At 55.3% G+C, this 18,004-nt stretch overlaps 7 protein-coding genes across 7 annotated transcripts; 6 read left to right on the top strand and 1 right to left on the bottom strand.

Annotated features, from left to right (window-relative positions):
• Positions 1-179: 179 nt before the first annotated feature.
• L226DRAFT_572625 (uncharacterized protein) lies at positions 180-692 on the top strand (the record flags this gene model as incomplete). The annotated part of the gene is made up of 3 exons (XM_067684705.1): positions 180-188; positions 263-312; positions 380-692. The coding sequence occupies 3 exons, from the start codon at positions 180-182 to the stop codon at positions 690-692; spliced, it is 372 nt and encodes a 123-aa protein (XP_067533762.1).
• Positions 693-1,320: 628 nt separating this feature from the next.
• L226DRAFT_489469 (uncharacterized protein) lies at positions 1,321-4,835 on the top strand. Its single transcript, XM_067677277.1, has 4 exons — positions 1,321-1,804; positions 1,854-3,354; positions 3,408-3,568; positions 3,639-4,835. Exons 1-4 carry the CDS (start codon positions 1,343-1,345, stop codon positions 4,587-4,589), a joined length of 3,075 nt encoding a protein of 1,024 aa, XP_067533761.1. The 5' UTR covers positions 1,321-1,342; the 3' UTR covers positions 4,590-4,835.
• A 1,083-nt stretch (positions 4,836-5,918) lies between these two features.
• Positions 5,919-10,080, bottom strand: L226DRAFT_524312 (uncharacterized protein; the record flags this gene model as incomplete). The annotated part of the gene is made up of 18 exons (XM_067678881.1): positions 5,919-6,063; positions 6,123-6,819; positions 6,872-7,075; positions 7,130-7,282; positions 7,336-7,667; positions 7,724-7,863; positions 7,920-8,067; positions 8,123-8,453; positions 8,494-8,576; positions 8,600-8,689; positions 8,740-8,814; positions 8,869-9,125; positions 9,218-9,307; positions 9,360-9,515; positions 9,565-9,630; positions 9,670-9,705; positions 9,851-9,914; positions 9,971-10,080. The coding sequence occupies 18 exons, from the start codon at positions 10,078-10,080 to the stop codon at positions 5,919-5,921; spliced, it is 3,177 nt and encodes a 1,058-aa protein (XP_067533760.1).
• Positions 10,081-11,064: 984 nt separating this feature from the next.
• On the top strand, positions 11,065-11,834 carry L226DRAFT_511074 (uncharacterized protein; the record flags this gene model as incomplete). The annotated part of the gene is made up of 4 exons (XM_067678282.1): positions 11,065-11,386; positions 11,445-11,479; positions 11,539-11,699; positions 11,767-11,834. Coding segments are annotated over exons 1-4 (315 nt in total), but the record flags the coding sequence as incomplete, so codon positions are not given.
• Positions 11,835-11,944: 110 nt separating this feature from the next.
• Positions 11,945-13,145, top strand: L226DRAFT_536674 (uncharacterized protein). Its single transcript, XM_067681166.1, has 7 exons — positions 11,945-11,974; positions 12,034-12,134; positions 12,194-12,195; positions 12,264-12,396; positions 12,531-12,579; positions 12,654-12,703; positions 12,771-13,145. Exons 2-7 carry the CDS (start codon positions 12,034-12,036, stop codon positions 13,051-13,053), a joined length of 618 nt encoding a protein of 205 aa, XP_067533758.1. The 5' UTR covers positions 11,945-11,974; the 3' UTR covers positions 13,054-13,145.
• Positions 13,146-13,386: 241 nt separating this feature from the next.
• On the top strand, positions 13,387-16,287 carry L226DRAFT_614411 (uncharacterized protein; the record flags this gene model as incomplete). The annotated part of the gene is made up of 4 exons (XM_067686636.1): positions 13,387-13,596; positions 13,647-14,964; positions 15,023-15,186; positions 15,241-16,287. The coding sequence occupies exons 1-4, from the start codon at positions 13,453-13,455 to the stop codon at positions 16,285-16,287; spliced, it is 2,673 nt and encodes an 890-aa protein (XP_067533757.1). The 5' UTR covers positions 13,387-13,452.
• A 567-nt stretch (positions 16,288-16,854) lies between these two features.
• Positions 16,855-17,806, top strand: L226DRAFT_536672 (acyl-CoA N-acyltransferase). Its single transcript, XM_067681165.1, has 6 exons — positions 16,855-16,890; positions 16,976-17,045; positions 17,108-17,192; positions 17,267-17,376; positions 17,452-17,580; positions 17,630-17,806. Exons 1-6 carry the CDS (start codon positions 16,867-16,869, stop codon positions 17,683-17,685), a joined length of 474 nt encoding a protein of 157 aa, XP_067533756.1. The 5' UTR covers positions 16,855-16,866; the 3' UTR covers positions 17,686-17,806.
• Positions 17,807-18,004: the final 198 nt, after the last annotated feature.

Genomic DNA, 18,004 nt, shown 5'->3' with positions numbered 1-18,004 from the left:
GGTGAGTCGCTCCGCTTGTGAATCTAGATGACTGAGAGTCACTTGGCACTCATCGAGGTTTCTCGTAGGCACGATCTACTTTATGTGAGTTCATGCAGCCCCTGGGTGGATGCGAAAGTCTGACGCGAACACTGTTTAGGGTGCTCCTCCTCCTCAACGTATTGCACCTCGTGTTCACCATGCTGTCGGTATGCGCATCATACTCTCTATCATGTATTTTCGCCTCTGCTCCGGTCCTGACCTTGACGTTCACCCTGCATAGATCGACACTCCACTCCAAGGCGCCAGCAACGTCTCCGCCTTCACGGAACCGTGCGTATCATCCGCATCCGACGGTTCCTCGACTGATTCACTAATGACGGCGGACCCGGTCATGCAGGGTAACCGCGACCCTCGTCTCACGCTTCCTCATCCACCTGCAAGCCGCGAACCGCCGGACGCTGCACATCGACACGCACAGCTCCCCCGACCACGGCGAAACGACGTTCTCCTCCCTCGGCACACTCGTCTTCGACCGGATCGTAGGCCCAATGGAGTCCGTTCTTTCTTACGGGGAAGAAGAGAGTTCTAGTTCTGGCGACGGTGCCGAGGATGACACGGAGGATGTGGAACTGCGCCCGAGCTCTGAGAACATGGCAGGGAATGCTGAATTGGACCTGGGGACGGAAAATGTGGCGTATCATGTCGTGTAGACACTATCACCTGTCATAGACTCATATTCTAAGTCTTGCAAGTCCTTGAGTTTCGTACCCAGACGACGAGCAAGAGTACCAGCACCTGACCTCCGGCCTGAGTCGAATGTCTGAGGGCTTGCAGATTGAAAAGAAGTGGACCCTCGGCAACTATCTTGCTGCACCTGAAACATGGAGAGTCTCCTAGAGCGACGTCTCGGGTCAGCACGCACTTGAAGCTGCGGGACTCAATCGGAAGGGCGGGCCGGCGCCAATACGGTGGCGATGCCGAACTTTCCGGATATGGTATCCATGTTCGAGTCTGCCGCGCGTACGCATCTTTACCAAAGCGACCACGGCCACATCGACGTGGCTCATTGTCCCCCCTCATACCACCTGCTCACGAGCTTTTGTCTCTTTGTACAAGTAAGTCACTGCTTTGGTCTGCCGAACGGCTGCCTCAGAACTGCATGGCAACCCAGAATTGACTCGATCCACGTTGCAACAAACAGCCGAACCTCCACGGATCTGGCCTCATAACATCGGGTTTTGTGGTCCATTTTAGGCAAACAAAGCATCTGTCGGAGATTATAATTTTAGATACTTAAACCCCTCCGATAGCCGGTGCGTTTCGCCCCACTTCTCCCTCCACCCTCACCCTCACCCTCACCATGGCTGACGACGATCTTTTCAGTGTCAGCACCGCCATAGGCGAGCCCGACGCCGCCGACCACTGCACGCCTCCTCAGTACTCCCTTCCTTCTCCCCCTTATCCAACCACCTCCATTCCATTCACCTTCTTCGGAGAGACTCCGACAACCACCGATTCGACTTCACCCCCCCAACCACCCAACGCTCCCGAAACCACCAACACCGAATCAGCTGGTATCCAGTGGTCGGCGACACCGATCAAACATCAACCAAACTCCTCGCTAGTCGCTCCCCCAACTGGCAAAGAGCGCAACCTGGATCTGATCGGCCGAGCAGGTATGGGTCCCCGTTGGTGTGAGATGCCAGTGGACGTCTTTCTGTCCAAGGTTCGCGGAGAGTTACCTACGGAGGAAGAGAGGAAGTTGTTCAAAGGGGCAGACCTCAGTGGTGTGAAGCTTGAGAAGGATATCTACCCGATCCTGGTACGTGCACGATAGTCTGTAGCCCTGCATTCGCACTCACTTCTTCCAGACAACGACTATCCACTCGGTCTTCACCGCCGCACACGCTCAGAGGGTACGTGTGCTCGAGACCCCCACGCGTCGCGCAGATGACGGGCACCGAACACGCACCGATACGTTGAACGACGCGGGTATCTACTTGAACATCGCTGAGGCGGTGAAGGTTACCACGATAAAGGAGCAAAAGAAGAAGTCTCGTCGTAAGGGTGCGAGAAAGGACGCGAAGAAGAGCACAGGCGAGGACGCAGAGAAGACGACAGACGGGGACGCAGAGAAGACGACAGACGGGGATGCTCAGAAGACGACAGACGGGGACGCAGAGAAGACGACAGGTGGGGACGCAGACGCAAACGCAGCTGAACCTTCTCACGTCGGCTTACGCTCTTGGCATTGGGTTGCCGTCCCGATCGAGGTCAAGCATAATCACGAACATGCCGCCTTCCGCTTCATCAAGGCGCCTTCCGCTGCCGGCAGTGATACCCAGAAGGAGCCCTCTGCGAAAGCATCATCGTCTGCAGGTCCTTCCAACACCTCGTCCAAAAAGCACTTCATCCGGAATACTATCAATAACCAGGAAGGCCTGGGACAGTTTGTCGAGTACATGATGAACGTCTTCGACAACCAGCACCGCATTTTCTCCTACGCCATCTACGTCTGGGACTACATGGCACGTCTCTGCTTCTTTGATCGGGGCGGCGGCGTCATCTCCGAGGAGTTCAGTTGGACGACGCCCGACTCTCCCCTCCACGACTTTGTCTGGAAAGTGGCGCATATGTCGGAGGCTCAGCTCGGCTACGATACAACCGTCCAGCGTGTCTCTAACGATGACAGTGTCTCTGACGATGACAAGAAAGCTGTGGACGAGTTCAAAGGTATGGCGAATAACTCAAACGTGCACGAGATGATCCGGTCCTTCGTCGAGGACGCCACTCGTGAGGGGCAACCGATCTACAAGGTCCACATCATCCCCATGGCTGCCCCTCCTGACGAGGGGTTCCCTGACGATCCCTTTCCGAAACCTCCCCCGGCTGATGAATCGCCTTCCGCTCCCTCGCCGACGCCATCTCCGTCCACCCCGCCGTCTCCGTCCCCCCCGCCGGCTCCGCTGAAGCCGCGATCATTCCTCATCGGCAAACCCTACTTTTCCTCGCACTCGCTCATTGGCCGTTGCACCAGGGGTTACATCGCGTACGACGTCCACGGAAAACGGCTCTGCTTCCTCAAAGACTACTGGCGGCCATATGTTCCGAATCGCACGCGCCCGGAGCACCTAGTCTACGAGCGTATGGCTCGCTGCGGCGTGGAAGGCATCCCTACTCTGATTTGCGGCGGGGATGTCGGTGGTACGCGGGCCCAGATGACGCAGATTCAGGATCTTCTGTATCACCTCGGGCATGCCCTTCCGGTACCTCGCTCTCACTATCGGATGGCGACTGTCGAGATCGGATTACCGCTGGAGAGCTTCACGAACTTCAAGCAGCTCGCGCTCGTCTTCGCAGACGCTGTCTTCGGTGAGTCATCTCGTGATGCATGGTAGATTGTGTACTAAATCTTCCTACGATAGCCCATTTCCAAGCGTGGACAAAAGCCAAGGTCTTACATCGCGACATCAGCATTGGGAACATCTTGATCGACCCTACCAAGCTCATGGGCCTCCTCATAGATTGGGATCTTTGTCGACTCGAGTGTGAGCTTGAGTCTGGTCCCACGGAGCCTGATCGCACTGTATGTTACTCTCTCTCGGCTGCTTCCTTCCACATTCTGAACTCGATGCTGATATCAATTCTTGTTTAAGGGCACTTTTCAATTCCGTTCTGCTTTGGCCGCGTGTTTCCCAAGGAAACCGTATCGTCTATCTGACGACATAGAGTCATTCATCCATGCATTCCACTACCTCGTTCTCAAGTACCATCCCATTGAACAAAACGGACTGCGTCAACTAGTCGAGAGCATGTACGAGAGTCACTCGTTCGTGCAGGGCATCAAGGTCGGCGATGAGTCGAAGCTGCGGTTTTTCCTCAATTCGCTCCCCCCTTTCAACGTCTGTGCCAACGACGTGCTCCAGAGCATTCTCAACGACCTGCACAAGGGCTGCTACGAGTCTTACAGGGACGTCGACGTTGATGAGATGCGTACATTGTACAGAGTCTCCGACCCTGGGGTTGCTGAGGAGCCCCGTCCGTTGTCCGTGGATGTCCCTGTCAACACCGCACGGACGGAACGCCTCTTAGCAGCCTTCAAGCAGAGCGACAACGCTCCCACTTCAACCTCCACCAATCGAAGGCGCACTACGCGATCCACCACCAAGGCTGACGCGACAGCATCCGCCACTCCGACCGACCGCTTGTCGGGTTTCTTATCAAACCACGGCCCGCTCCTCGAAGTGCTCACGTCGTATGAGTATGAGGAGGGGCTGGACGACAAGAAAGATAACCAGTTTGAAGTCCGGGCAAAAGAGAACCCTCTTCCCGTGCCCTACCGTCCTGTCAATTACCACATCGGTTCACTGTCGACGCCATCCACGGAGAACGACTTGTATCCGGTCCTTGGCCACAGACGCTTGGGCACGCCTTCAAGTCTCCGTTCCTTCTCTAGCTTCTCTCAGTCCTCCGACATTGTTGGACCCATTCCCGGGGACAAACGGCCGTTCGATGACGGCGACGCTATCAACCTGAGCTTCCCAGGTTCGGAGGATGTCAACCCTCCGCCGGACGAGCCTCCCCGCGCTGAGAAGCGCAAGCGGTAGACGGGCGGAATCCTCACGTCGCCGTCAGTCTCGCCGACGACGGTTGTCCCGAACGGATCGCTCACGAGTTGTAGCGGACTTGTGCCAGGTTTGCCGCAATGTGGTTAAGTCGTGCGTCCGAGAGTCTCGGTGCTCTTAGTATCCATTTCTATCGATGTATCACTTTCTACCGTGCAATTCTATGTCCTGAGTCGTTTCACATCTCGGTACCTGTGTAGCGCGGCTCTGGGAAGAAGCAGTGTTTCTAAGTAAGTAAGTAGTTCGCAGGGACCAGCTGCATCGCAATTACGCAGTCGATCGGGCTTTCGTTTCGAGCTGGACGGCGTGCCATTCGACCGAGTCGTGAATTCCACTCTCTCTTGCGGGGAAGGGGAAGGGGAAAAAGAGAGCATTAGGTCTGTTGACGGTGCCGAGGATGAGACGGAGGGTGTGGAAGTGCGCCCGAGTTCGGACCCAGAGAACACAGCTGAAATCGAACCGGAGAGCCGGCCACCGTCAGTCCGAAACTCAACTCTCATATGATTCGTGCAAGTTCTGATAGTACCAGTGAAGGTACAAGTGCGGATGCAACTCAATCCCACACTGACTACGCCAATACGACAGCGAGAGTAGTAGACGTGTATTGCTATACCTCAAATTACTCAACGACCAGAAGAAGGATGCCTAGCTCTATGAAATGAGGCGTAAAACATCGTGAGCATCGTCGACCGACAAGACATCAAGCACGAAAGAGATGGAAATGGGATAGTAAATTACAGCAAGATGTGGGGGTTGGGTGGATGGATGGACGACAGGTAGGGGTAGCGGAGGATGGGAGGTCGCGAGCGGACATGATGAGGTACGAGGGGACGGACGGAGACGTCAGTGGAATAGGCGAGCATGGGGGAGGATCATGAGCGTGTCGAATGATGGGTGCAGGAGAGAGCCGATGATCATATGCGGTGCGAAGAGCAGCGAGACGGGATGAGGTGGAGGGGGGGGAGCGCGAGCGGGAGGGGGAGGGTGAGGGTCATGCGGTGCGTGGTAAAGGCAGGTACGGACAGATGATGTGGGATGCATAAGTTTCGAGGGAGGAATGCAAAACGGGATCACACATGCGTAGATACTAGAGGGAACGAGACAGGAAGAGGGGTGTCCGTGATGAGATGCGAGGTAAATACGGCAGATGATGCGGTAAGTAGAGTATAGATACGGATACTGATAAAGCGACGACAAGCAAGAAGACACTGCGAGGGAACATGAAACCGCAAAACACGACGCAAGACCCAAGCAAGAGATCCACACTCAAATATACAGGCTCGAGGGTCGCTCGCGCCCGGGCTGCACGTGCTATGAAGAAGCACCGGTCGCGGCGGAGGGTGTCTGGGGTTGTGTTGGTGGCTGCGGCTCTGGTGGTGGTCCTCGTTTTCGACGCTCGTCGGCTATGCAGAGCATACTCTTCAGACTCTTCTCAAGCACTGGTTTTGTCAACACGCTGCAAGCAGCAAGCACATTAGGCATGATGTAACGAGGTGGAAAGAACGAAGAACCCACTGATCCACGCCAGCCTCGAGGTACTCCTGCTGGTCACTGAGCAACGCATTCCCAGTGACACCCACCACAAAGTCTTTCCTCCCCATCGACCTCAACTTCGTAACCGCGTCCAGCCCTGACAGCACAGGCATCTGGTTGTCCAAGAACACGACAGCATACCTGCACTCGTCCGACATCGACCCAGTCGTCACCCCGTCCAGCGACAATCCGCCCGACCCCGTATCCTCAGATGACGGAGTCTGGTGCGTCTGCCCAGGATTGAGGATCAACTCGAGCGCGATCTCCCCGTTCTCCGCGGTCGTGACTTTGCAGCCTAGCCGCGTGAGCATGCGGCTCATGAGCTTGCGCGTCAGAGGATCGTCGTCCACCACGAGCACGTTCAGCTTCGTCTCGTACTGCAACGAGCTCGACGCTGCCGTGGACGACCCTGCTTGGCTAGGCAAGGTATTGGTTGTGCCCGCGGAGAGTGTTGGCGAGATGAGCGCCCCGTCTATCGAGAACGTCTGCGGTTTAGGTAGATGTGATAGATGAAGCGCCCTGACGGTATCTGACGAGTGCTCGTCAAGCGGTTGTGGCCGTTCAAGTTGTGGAGGAGCCTCGTCCGGAGAGTGGTGTAGCTCAGAGCCTGTTGATGGGTCTCCAATGGTCCTTGTAGGCGGACCCCCTGTCGGCTTTGTCGAGATCTCAACCATCCCGCCTACAGCGAATATGTCAAAATATGAGTGAAGCTGTGAAGACAGGGGACATACCTTGCTCCATTATACTGTGCAACGCCGACGAGGAGTACGATTGGTTGAACTGGTACGACGAGCGCGGGTTCGCTGTTCCAGGCACCCTTCCAAGCGGCTCCTTGTGATCAGTATATACGGCCTGCCTGGGACTAATAAACTCATCCTCCTCGATGTCCGTCGGCGGAGTCAGTCCCGGAACAGCCTTGCTACCGACCCCAAGTGCTGTTTGATACATTAGTAACGCCAGCGCATAGTATGTGAATCATGAGAACTTACGCAGCTCGACCCAGAACGTGGAGCCCTCGCCGACCTTGGACTGCACACCGAGACGGCCACCACTGAGCTTGACGATCTGCCGAACGAGCGCAAGACCGAGGCCGGTACCCTTCCCGCCTTGCAACCTTCCCTGCTCGGTCTGGTTGAACGCAGCTGCCATGGACCTGTCAGCATACCTTTACCAACATATGTGCACCCGAACTCACAGAATAACTTGCTCTGGACCATATCCTTCGGCCTGATACCACAACCCGTGTCCGTTACCTCGATACGCACAACAATCCACTCCAGCGGCGGAGCCGGCTTCGAGTGCAGCGTATTGTGCTGGGTAAGATGCGACCGAGAGAGACTATGGTGGAAGTCCGCGCCGGCATTCCCGTTCGAGTGCGCAGCGTGGAGCGACGGACGCCGCTCGTAGCTGAACCCGTCTTCATCCTCGTCTTCATCCTCATCTTCGTCCCTTCTCAGGTGCTCCGGAATGACCAGCTTTGTGGTTATTGTGAGCTTCCCGCCAGAAGGAGTGAACTTGCAGGCGTTACTGGACAGATAAACGATTAATTTAACGCTGTATACAAACGGAGGTTATCATCTTACCTGGCCAAGTTTGTGATGATCTGCCGAAGACGCGTCTCGTCACCAACGACAATCCCGTCTTCACCTGGGTGCTCCTTCAGTCGGCGCTTGATCGCGTCCTCAGGCTCACCCATTGCCTCATACAGCGCACGACGCGCCACCTAGAACACTGGGTGTCAACAACGCGTCTGATGCGAGCCCGGAGAGTGCGACGTACGTCATCAATACTTGGGTCCAGATCGGTAATGAACTCCAGGCGCCGGGCGTCGGTGGCCAGCCTCAGGGGGACGAACAGCGAGCGCATAACCTGATGGAACTTGTATGGCTTCAGAACAGACTCGAACCGGCCGCTGTCCATCCGGTTGCTGTCGGAACAATACTAAGCTTACGATCGATCCGAGGAACCGAAGAAGCACTCACAAGTCCAAGACGTCATTGAGGACCTTTGACATCATGCTCAAGCTCCCCTCGAGCGCCTTGAACTCGATGTCCTGCGCAATCTTCCCGTCGGCCTGCATGTTCTGCACAGCCAGCAGCGCCGTGTTCAGCGGGACTCGCACTTCGTGGAACACATACGAAGTGAGCCGCCGCTTCGAGTCCGCAGCCTTGCGCTCGTTCACCTGCGCCTTCTGCGTCGCGCGGAACTGCACCTTCAGCTGGTCCCGCAGTGTATACAGCCGGCGCTCCGCGTTCTCGCGCATATAGTGGATGTACAGCAGGAAGGCCTGGAAGAACAGGAAGTTGACGAGGTCTGCAGCGCACGTCAGCATCGCTGTTCGCGATACGCGCACGTGTACGTGTTTTTTGTGCGCTTTTCGTGTTGTGGGGCGCTGTGAGCGCGTGTGCTGTGTGAGAAATATCAGTGCCAGAATGTCTATTTAGCGACGTTGTGCTCACAGAATGAAGAAGATCGCCGCTCCCATCATGGCCGGAAATCTGTGGAGCTTCAGTCCGAAGATAGCGATCGTCTGCAGTGCAGAGGTGTAGCTGGCAAACGGATGTCAGCAACGAGCAGACCAAGTCAAGGAACCACATACTAGAACAACGTCAGGTAGTCTTTGTTGTTACACGTAAACCTCGAGCGTGAAGGATGGTACTGGCCGCAGAGATACCTGGATGATCACGAACATTAGTGTTATGCCCAACGTAGTGCAAGGGACACTCACATGAAGATGATCTGGTACACAGACCATGTCCATATCGCGAATACCAGCACGATCTGGTATATCACGTTCCGGTCTCGCGGCCAATCATACATGACCATGGGCGGTATCGCAAACGACAGTGCCGGAGCCAAGCCGTACAGGAAGATCTTGTCTGCCAACGTGAGCGGTCGTGGCACGAACCCAACACCGAACGCCCAATTCACCACGAGGAACGAGGAGGAACATAGCGCGAAGTTCTGGGAAGCCCCAGACGAAATCTGGTGAAGTGTCACTGGGTGCACGCACACCTTATGGAAAGAGAATCACCTGTATGACCACCCTCCATCCGAATGCCCATGGCCTTCCGTACCCATGAATGCGTTCCATCCGTTCCGAGGACGAACTTGGCATGCACCACTTCACGGTCGTTCTCTGTCCGGTCCAAGTGCTGCAACACGACCTAGAGATTCCTTCAGCAGGAGTAACGGATGGTGGATATGCCTGGAGTATACCTTAACGCTGTTGGCTTGCGGATCAAGAAGTTCCGGTAAGTCTGTGCTAGTGGAGAGCTCCAGCACAGCGGGGACTATAGAGCGCTCGACCTCGAGACCCTTCGGCCTCATCGCATCTATGAAGAAGTTTTCTGTTCCGCCTTGGTGACGACACATCTGTCAAGATCGATGAGCCCGCGTCATGAAAATGAGCGTTCAGACGAACCGGAATGGGTATCTCGCCGTGGGCTGGGATATTGCCGCAGTACGCTCGACTCCCTGCCGGTCTGCGCTATAGCAACTGTCTCAATGTACGAAACGGAAGACGCACTTGTATACCGCCGCTAGGGCCAGGGTTGTAGAATGCCTGAGATACCAACACGTCAGCCACGCAGGTGCAACAACGAGGGCGAAAGACCGACATTTCCCCCCTCGCCGAGAAGTCTCTCCATAAGACCATAGCTCTAACCAGCGATCAGTCGAGAAGTCAAACGTGCATAATCGAGTCATACCTGCAGCATCTCATGCGTACGGGGCTGAATGCCGTCCGCCTGTCCAGCATGAACACCTACAGCCCTGAAAAAGCGCGTGATGAGCTCCTGCTAGGCCCGAGACTCGTATTGGTAACCAACCTCTTGTCCACAACCCGTATGTTGAAGTCTCGGCCTCCCAGAGCATTAGCGCACATCAGTCCCGAGGGACCAGCACCAACGATGAGAAGGTCAACGTTAGACTCCTGCATGGTAGAGGGTTGATCAGTGAGGGGGCGAAGACGATACGATTGTCCGGAGACTTAAGAGTCGCACCTGCCAGTACTATCAGCATGCTGTCGGCGTGCGTGTGAGAGCTTGCGGAGTTCGGGTGCATTCCCTATCCTGTTTACTACGGCCGTTCAATTCGTTGAGAATGACAGGCCATAGAAACCGATGAATGGGAATTTGAAGGTTGCTTGAAGGCGGCTCCTGGGCCATGAACACATGGATCTCTTGAAGCTGCAAAGAACCTTGCTATAGCGGACCATCACGTATTGCATTCTGTCATCCTTTAGTACAGAACGCACTCGGAAACAAACAGTTGAGCTGGACGAGATGATGGTGGTTCGGTGACTAGGGGAAAATGTCGGGCAGGCGCCTATCAACTTCGGGCCTGCGCGCCTAAGCACTGCAACTTGTTCCGATGCCGCCACGTAAGTAGCGGATGTCGACTTCCACACCCTCCCTCCGGTCACAGAAATTCGGATAAGGATGCTTGAAGCACCTGAAGAGTACATGAAGTATTGTCTCCATGACTGCTTTGACCCCCGTCATATGAAGAGTCCTATCCCATTTCAGCCTCCCCTGCGTCATTCATCGCACTCACTTCCAGGTGAGTGAAAACTTGTAGTCTCACCTTTCTCTCACCTCATAGCACTGACATAGATGGCACAGTGACACACGCTTGATGTAGTATCTGTCATGGTTCGGGACTGAGCCGTTGAAGTAGTATCGGCACCGACGACGAATCTGTGTCTTCGCGGAAGACGCGCCTGCCACCAGGTACAGATCTTAGGGTGGTGCCGGTGCCGTAAGGTTCTCCTCAAGTCCTCCTCTGATTGGACGCCCCAAGAGACTCTGAAAGGGCCGGCGGGACTGCCACAATCAACGGATACTTGATCACGCTAACTTAAGTTCAAGTGCGCTACTTCGCTCCTTTGTTCCCAAAGAACTCCAGGTCGCTTCCGATGCAGAGGATTCCCCGCGCAATCTGCCACCTACATTTTCCGTACTCATATCTCGGGCGGCGGCGCCTACAAATGATTTGTTTTTTGAGTTACGCACATGCGGCGGTGTCTGTGGGCTCATTGTCGCGCCCATGACTATAGCGGGTGACACTACCAGCTGGTCTACAATGCAGCACGGCCCACGGGCATTAAATACGCCGCCCCACGATGCTTCGAGATCCTGAGAACGCAAGCTTGCCTACCCTCGACCCCTCCTCTCCTGCAAACTTGCACCCATGTCGCAAGGAGACGCTGACGCAGCCGAGATTATCAGCGAGTATGCTGGCTTGTAAGTCCATCGCATATGATGTCCTGCTGAACGGGTACTGACGCGGCTTGTGCTCCAGGATGACGAATGCTTACTGTGCTATCGGGGCGTCTGGTAAGTTGCACCTTTAACCGCCAGACCGTGCGCCCGTCCGACTCATTCCTGCTTCGTAGTGTTCGTGTGCTGGGAGTATGCGATCACTCTGAGCGACGAGGTGGATTTGTTCTGGACGCGAGGGTTCAGCGGTGCCACTGCGCTATTCCTCGTCAACAGATACGTCGTGCTCGCAGTCAACATCCTGAATTTGATAGGATATGCGACTTTGTCGGACCGGGTGCGTTCTTTACTCATGCGTGCCGTCGGCTGCCAGCCACGTATCCCTGATCGCAGACTTTACGCAGAGCTGTTCATTACTCGCCAGAGCAGGGTTCGCCATGCAGTGCCTCCAGTACGTCATATGGGCCGGTGAGCATGATTCAGTCCACAGATCCAAATCGACGCCTGACCGGATGCCTATTCAGCGTTCTCCGCTCTGCGAACGTTCGCCCTGTCGAAGAATTATGGAGTGGCTTTGATTGTCTTCTTCCTCTCTGTTTCAGTCGGTATGGAGTTCGTAAGTGATTCGCAGGGACCAGCGCAGTGATAGGGACGACTATGCACTTGTACTGATGTCCCCCCAGGCGGACTTCCGCTTCGACCTGAACGGCGTGAACATCCCAATTCTCGGCTGCACGGCAACAACTACCATCCCGACCGAACTGTCCCAAAAGTTCGTCATCCAATATCTCTCTTACATATGCGAGCGACTAACATGGCCGTGTAATCTAGATGTGCGCCTGACCTCAGGCTCCTCCGCGTGAAGCACCGCTGAAGCACTGACCTTCCTTTTCATCCTCAGTTGTCATCATCGTCCGAACATGCTTGATCGCTGCCGATCTCATCCTAATTTACGTGACCTGGTCCACACTGGGCAGGAAAGGCTTCTCCACCTCGCATCACACATTCGTTGGTGTCCTACTTCGCGACGGTGAGTCGCTCCGCTTGTGAATCTAGATGACTGAGAGTCACTTGGCACTCATCGAGGTTTCTCGTAGGCACGATCTACTTTATGTGAGTTCATGTAGCCGCTGGGTGGATGCGAGAGTCTGACACGGACAATGTTCAGGGTGCTCGTCCTCCTCAACATGTTGCATCTCATCTTCACCATGCTGTCGGTACGCACTCCATACTATCAACCGTGTATTTTCTTCTCTGCTCCGGTCTTGATCTAAACGTTCACCCTGCATAGATTGACACTCCACTCCAAGGCGCCAGCAACGTCTCCGCCTTCACAGAACCGTGCGTATCATCCGCATCCGCCGGTCCCTCGACTGATTCACTAATGATGGCGGACCCGGTCATGCAGCGTAACCGCGACCCTCGTCTCGCGCTTCCTCATCCACCTGCAAGCCGCGAACCGTCATACACTGCACATCGACACGCACAGCTCCTTCGGCACACTCGTCTTCGAGAGGGTCGTAGGCCCAATGGAGTCCGCTCTTTCTTACGGGGAAGAAGACCGTTCTAGTCCTCGCGACGGTGCCGAGGATGAGACGGAGGATGTGGAACTGCGCCCGAGTTCTGAGAACGTGGCTGGGAATGCCGAATCGAACCTGGGGACGGATCCTGTTGCGTATCATGTCGTGTAGACACCATAACCTGTCATTGACTCATAGTCCAAGTCTGGCAAGTCCTTTGGTCTCGTACCTAGACCACGAGTAGTAGACTCTACAGTACCCACACCTGGCCACCGCCTTTACCCGAACGTCTGAGGGCTTGCAGCCCGAAACAACGTGAACCCACGACAGCTAGCTGGCAGCGCCGGTTACATGAAGAGTCTCCTGGAGCGATGTCTCGCGTCGGCACGCGCTGTGCAACTTGAAGCTGCGGGAGGGAAGGTGAATCGGCGCTAATACGGTGGCGATGCGGCCATATCCGGATATGGTATCCATGTTCGAGTCTGCCGCGCGTACGCGGCTCATTGTCTTCCCTCGTGTACAAACCCCTGGCTATTCACTCTAAACTTGCATCTGATTCCCAAAGGAAGTATGGGCTCGCGCTTCTTTGAAGTACCAGTGGAAGCGGTCTTGTCGAAGGTCCCTGGATCGTTACCCACGGCGGAACAGCGCAAGTTATTCAAAAGGGCAGACTTCAGCCGTGCAAAGTACAAGAAGCATGTCTACTCCCTCGTGGTACGTGAACGATTGTCATGTAGCGCGGCAAGAGCACTCACTTCTTTCAGACAACGACTATCGACTCCGTTTTCACGGCCGCATCCGCTGAGAAAGTATGCGTACGTCGTACGGACGGCCGCAAGCATGGGAAACGCGCGGATGCATTGAACGTGGGTATTTACTTGAACACTCCTGCGGCGGTGAATACCACAGACAATAATCCTACCGGGAAGGGCGTGGGTGAGGACGCGGATAATAGCACAGGCGAGGATCCGGAGAAGAATGCACACGAGTATGGGGATGCAGATGGAGCTCCAACATCTCACATCTCCTGGCATTGGGTTGCCATCCCGATTGAAGTCAAGCACAATCGCGACCACGCTGCCTTCCACTTTTCTAAGGCGCCTCTCACTACACAGAGCAAGCATTCTTCGTCGTCCCCAAATGCCTCCAAAACCTCCTCCGAACCGAAGTCGTTCGTCCCGATTACTCTCCAGAACGAACAAGGCTATGTACAGTTCATTGATCGCATGTTGGAGGTCTTCGACAATCAGCACCGCAGGTTCTCTTACGCCATCTACGTCTGGGACTACATGGCACGTATCTGCTTCTTCGATCGGGGCGGAGCAGTCATTTCCGAGGAGTTCAATTGGACGACACCCGATTCTCCCCTCCACGACTTTGTCTGGAAAGTGGCGCATATGTCGGAAGCACAGCTCGGCTACGACCCAACCGTCGAGCGTGTGTCTGATGAAGACGCTGCAGCGTTCAAGAGAATGGCCGATGACTCAGCGGTACACGAGAGGATCCGGTCCTTCGTCAAGCAAGCGACTCCTGAGGGGCAGCCAATCTACAAGGTCGACATCATCCCGATGGGTGCCCCTCCAGATGAGGGATTCCCTGACGATCCCTTCCCGCCGCCTTCTCCGGCTGATCCATCCTCTGCACCTGCTTCGCCTCCGTCACAGCCGCCGGTCGCGCCGACTCCGCGATCATTCCTCATCGGCAAGGCCTACTTCTCCTCGCACTCGCTCATTGGCCGCAGCACGAGAGGCTACATCGCGTACGACATCGACGAACGTCGTCTCTGCTTCCTCAAAGACTACTGGAGGCCATATGTTCCGAAACGCACGCGACCAGAGCATATGATCTACGAGCGGATGGCTCGCTGCGGGGTGGAAGGCATCCCTACTCTGATTTGCGGCGGGGATGTCGGTGGTACGCGGGCCCAGATGACGCAGATTCAGGATCTTCTACATCACCTCGGGGATGCCCCTCCGGTACCTCGCTCTCACTATCGGATGGCGACTGTCGAGATCGGATTACCGCTGGAGAGCTTCACGAACTTCAAGCAGCTTGCGCTTGTCTTCGCAGATGCTGTCTTAGGTGAGTCACCTGGTGATCATGTATGGTTGACTGCATGCTGATGTTGTTGCTACGATAGCTCATTACCAGGCATGGGACAAAGCCAAAGTCTTACATCGCGACATCAGCATCGGGAACATCCTGATTGACCCTCGCACGCTCACCCGGGCCCTCCTCATCGATTGGGACCTCTGTCGGCTCGAGTGTGAGCTCGAGTCTGGGCCCACGGAACCTGATCGCATCGTACGTTGCTGTCCAAAATACTGAACTCGATGATAACCTCAGTTCTTGTTTCAGGGCACTTTCCAATTCCGTTCTGCTTTGGCCGCGTGTTTCCCAAGGAAGCCATACCGCCTATCTGACGATCTGGAGTCGTTTATCCATGCTTTTGACTTCCTCGTCCTGAAGTACCATCCCATCAAAGGCCACGGACTACGTCGACTATTCGAGGACACGTACGAGAGTTACTCGCTGGTGCAGGGCTTCAAGGTCGGCGGAAACCTCAAGCTCGAGCATTTCCGCAGTCCGTACCCTCCTTTCCAACTCCGTGCCAACGACGCGCTCCAGAGCATTATCAACGACCTGCACAAAGGTTGCTACGAGTCTTACAGGGACGTCGACATTAACGAGATGGATCTATTGTACGGGATCGACGATGTTGATTCGGACGCGGATGAAGCTGACTCGGACGTCAAAGAGAAGCCACTTCCGGCTGAGCAGGAGCCGGATGCCACCGTCGACTTCGATTCCATGCCCGCACGAAGCGTACCTACTGGCAGCCTTTGGACCATTGACGACAGTGCCGATACCACCACGTCAAGCTCAAGCGACACTTCCGCTTCTGAAGCCGAAGCGCCAACAGCCGCAGCGTCTGATGTTGGAGTGGACCCCTGCAAGCTGTCTGGCTTCTTGTCACACCACAGCAATCTTTACAAAGTGCTGGCTTCCGCGAAGGGGAAGCGGCTTCCAACCAAGCCGAAGAACCAACTTCGGGCCCGGGCACATCAGGACCCCGTTCCTGTGAACTACCGTCCTATCAACCACAACCACAACATCGGTACCCTGTCGACGCCATCCACGGGGAACGACTTGTATCCGGTCCTTGGCCACAGACGCTTGGGCACGCCTTCAAGTGTCCGTTCCTCATCTAGCTTCGCTGAGTCCTCCGACAACGTTGAACTCAGGCCCGGGGACAAACGGTCGTGGGATGACGGCGACTTGAACTTCGGAGGTTCGGAGGATGTCGGACCTCCACCCTCGCCTCCTCGCGCTGAGAAGCGCATGAGGTTGACGGACGGGGTTCTCACGTCGCCGTCAGTCTCGGATGACGACGGTTGTCCCTAACGGATCGCTCACGAGTTGTAAGGGACTCGTGCCAGGTTTGCTTGTGGTTAAGTCCTGTGTTGTTCGAGAGGGTGGTCCAGGTGTATCCGAGTCTTCGTTGCTCCCAGTATCCATTTCTATCGATGTATCTCTTTCTGTCGCACAATCTTATATCTTCATTCAGTTGTCTCACATCTCGCGTCTATGTAGCGCAGCTCTCGGAAGCAGGAGTAGATTTTCAAAGTACCTCAGGCTAGATTGCTGCCATCATCTTCAACAATACGAGCGATCATTCCTCCCATACTGCTCGTTCTCGCTCCTACTCCGCTTGTTCTCTAAAACGTCCTGATCTCGAACGCGGTCTCATGTCGGGCGTGTCGCACTGCTGCCCAAGAACAGCACTGGCCATCGGATTCGAACAGAATCGATGCATTCTTCTCCATGAATGCGATACCGCTGTGCGTGTGTGATTCTGTGTGATCGCGGGTTATCAGAAGGTGAACGACCTGGTTTGGTCATAGGGCCTTCCGCGGCCTGTTGTGTTATCAAAGTTAAATCGAATCTCGAGGCGCGCGCTTTCGGGGCTTGCAACGGACCACCATGGTGAACATACGGCTAGCACGAGTAGGTGGCATACACGATGGCCGCATCGATGCTCCTCAATTGCATTACGACTGTAGCTAATATCTGCGCCTCCTGCGGACTGTAGGTGGAGGACCTGGTGGGCATGCAGGCGTGCAACCTCCACAACCTGCCCGAGAACTACACGCTGCGGTACTGTATGTGATGACTCCATCGTGGGGCGATGCAGGTCGCCTTGACCTGGCTTACACGCATTTAGATATCTTCTACCTCCTCTCGTCTCCACAGCTGTCATACGTCGCCGAGGATAAGGGGCGGATCGTGGGGTATATCCTGGCGAGGATGTGAGTGTATGCTGTCAGCGCAGCCTGGTCTAGCTCCTGGGCCCACGCACGAGGCTGATGCGCTCATTCTACAGGGACGAGGAAGTCGCGCAGGGAGAGGAGCCCCATGGTCATGTCGTCTCCATCTCCGTCTTGCGGTCGTACCGACGACTTGGTCTGGCGAAGCGACTGATGGTGCAGTCTCGTGAGTTCCGCGATACTGTTTCCCGGAGGGTTGTCAGGTGCGGCGGTGCTTCGAAGTACTCATGCTAGTTCTTAGAGGAAGCCATGGCAGGCGTGTACAGGGCCGCGTATGTGACGCTGCATGTCAGAAAGTCCAACCGCGCGGCGCTCAGTCTGTACAGAGATAGTCTGGGATACCAGATACATGAGGCTGAGAAGGGCTATTGTGAGTTGCTTGCTGATATTGTCGGTGCACCCGGACTGACCTATCCAAGATGCGGATGGGGAGGATGCCTACGTGATGCGCTGCGCCCTGGAGCCCACCCCTTGACCATTTCCCTACAGATTGGATATAGCGCTTTTAGGATCCTGAACATGCATGGGGTCAGTGTGTTATTCTTGAGATACTTGTTCTTAGGACGTAGAATCATAGCCTTGAAAGGGGTCTGCTCACTTCGGAGTGAAAGACTACGCCATCGCTACAGTGGCGTTTATTACCTGTCAAACTAAGCATTGACATGAGGCTGTTGTAAATTGTAGCTCGCCGAGGCCCTTCGCAATAGGAGGTTCAAGGTAAGACCGAGTCGATCGACGGCTCGAGGTTAACCTGGTTGAACCTTTCCGACGTCGGCTCGGTGACGTCGGCGCTC

The sequence above is a fragment of the Lentinus tigrinus genome (genome assembly GCF_003813185.1).
Source record: "Lentinus tigrinus ALCF2SS1-7 unplaced genomic scaffold L226scaffold_19, whole genome shotgun sequence".
NCBI classification, from domain to species: domain Eukaryota; kingdom Fungi; phylum Basidiomycota; class Agaricomycetes; order Polyporales; family Polyporaceae; genus Lentinus; species Lentinus tigrinus.
The sequence above is the reverse complement of the archived record's forward strand: the minus strand, read 5'-3'. Positions and strand labels throughout refer to the sequence as shown.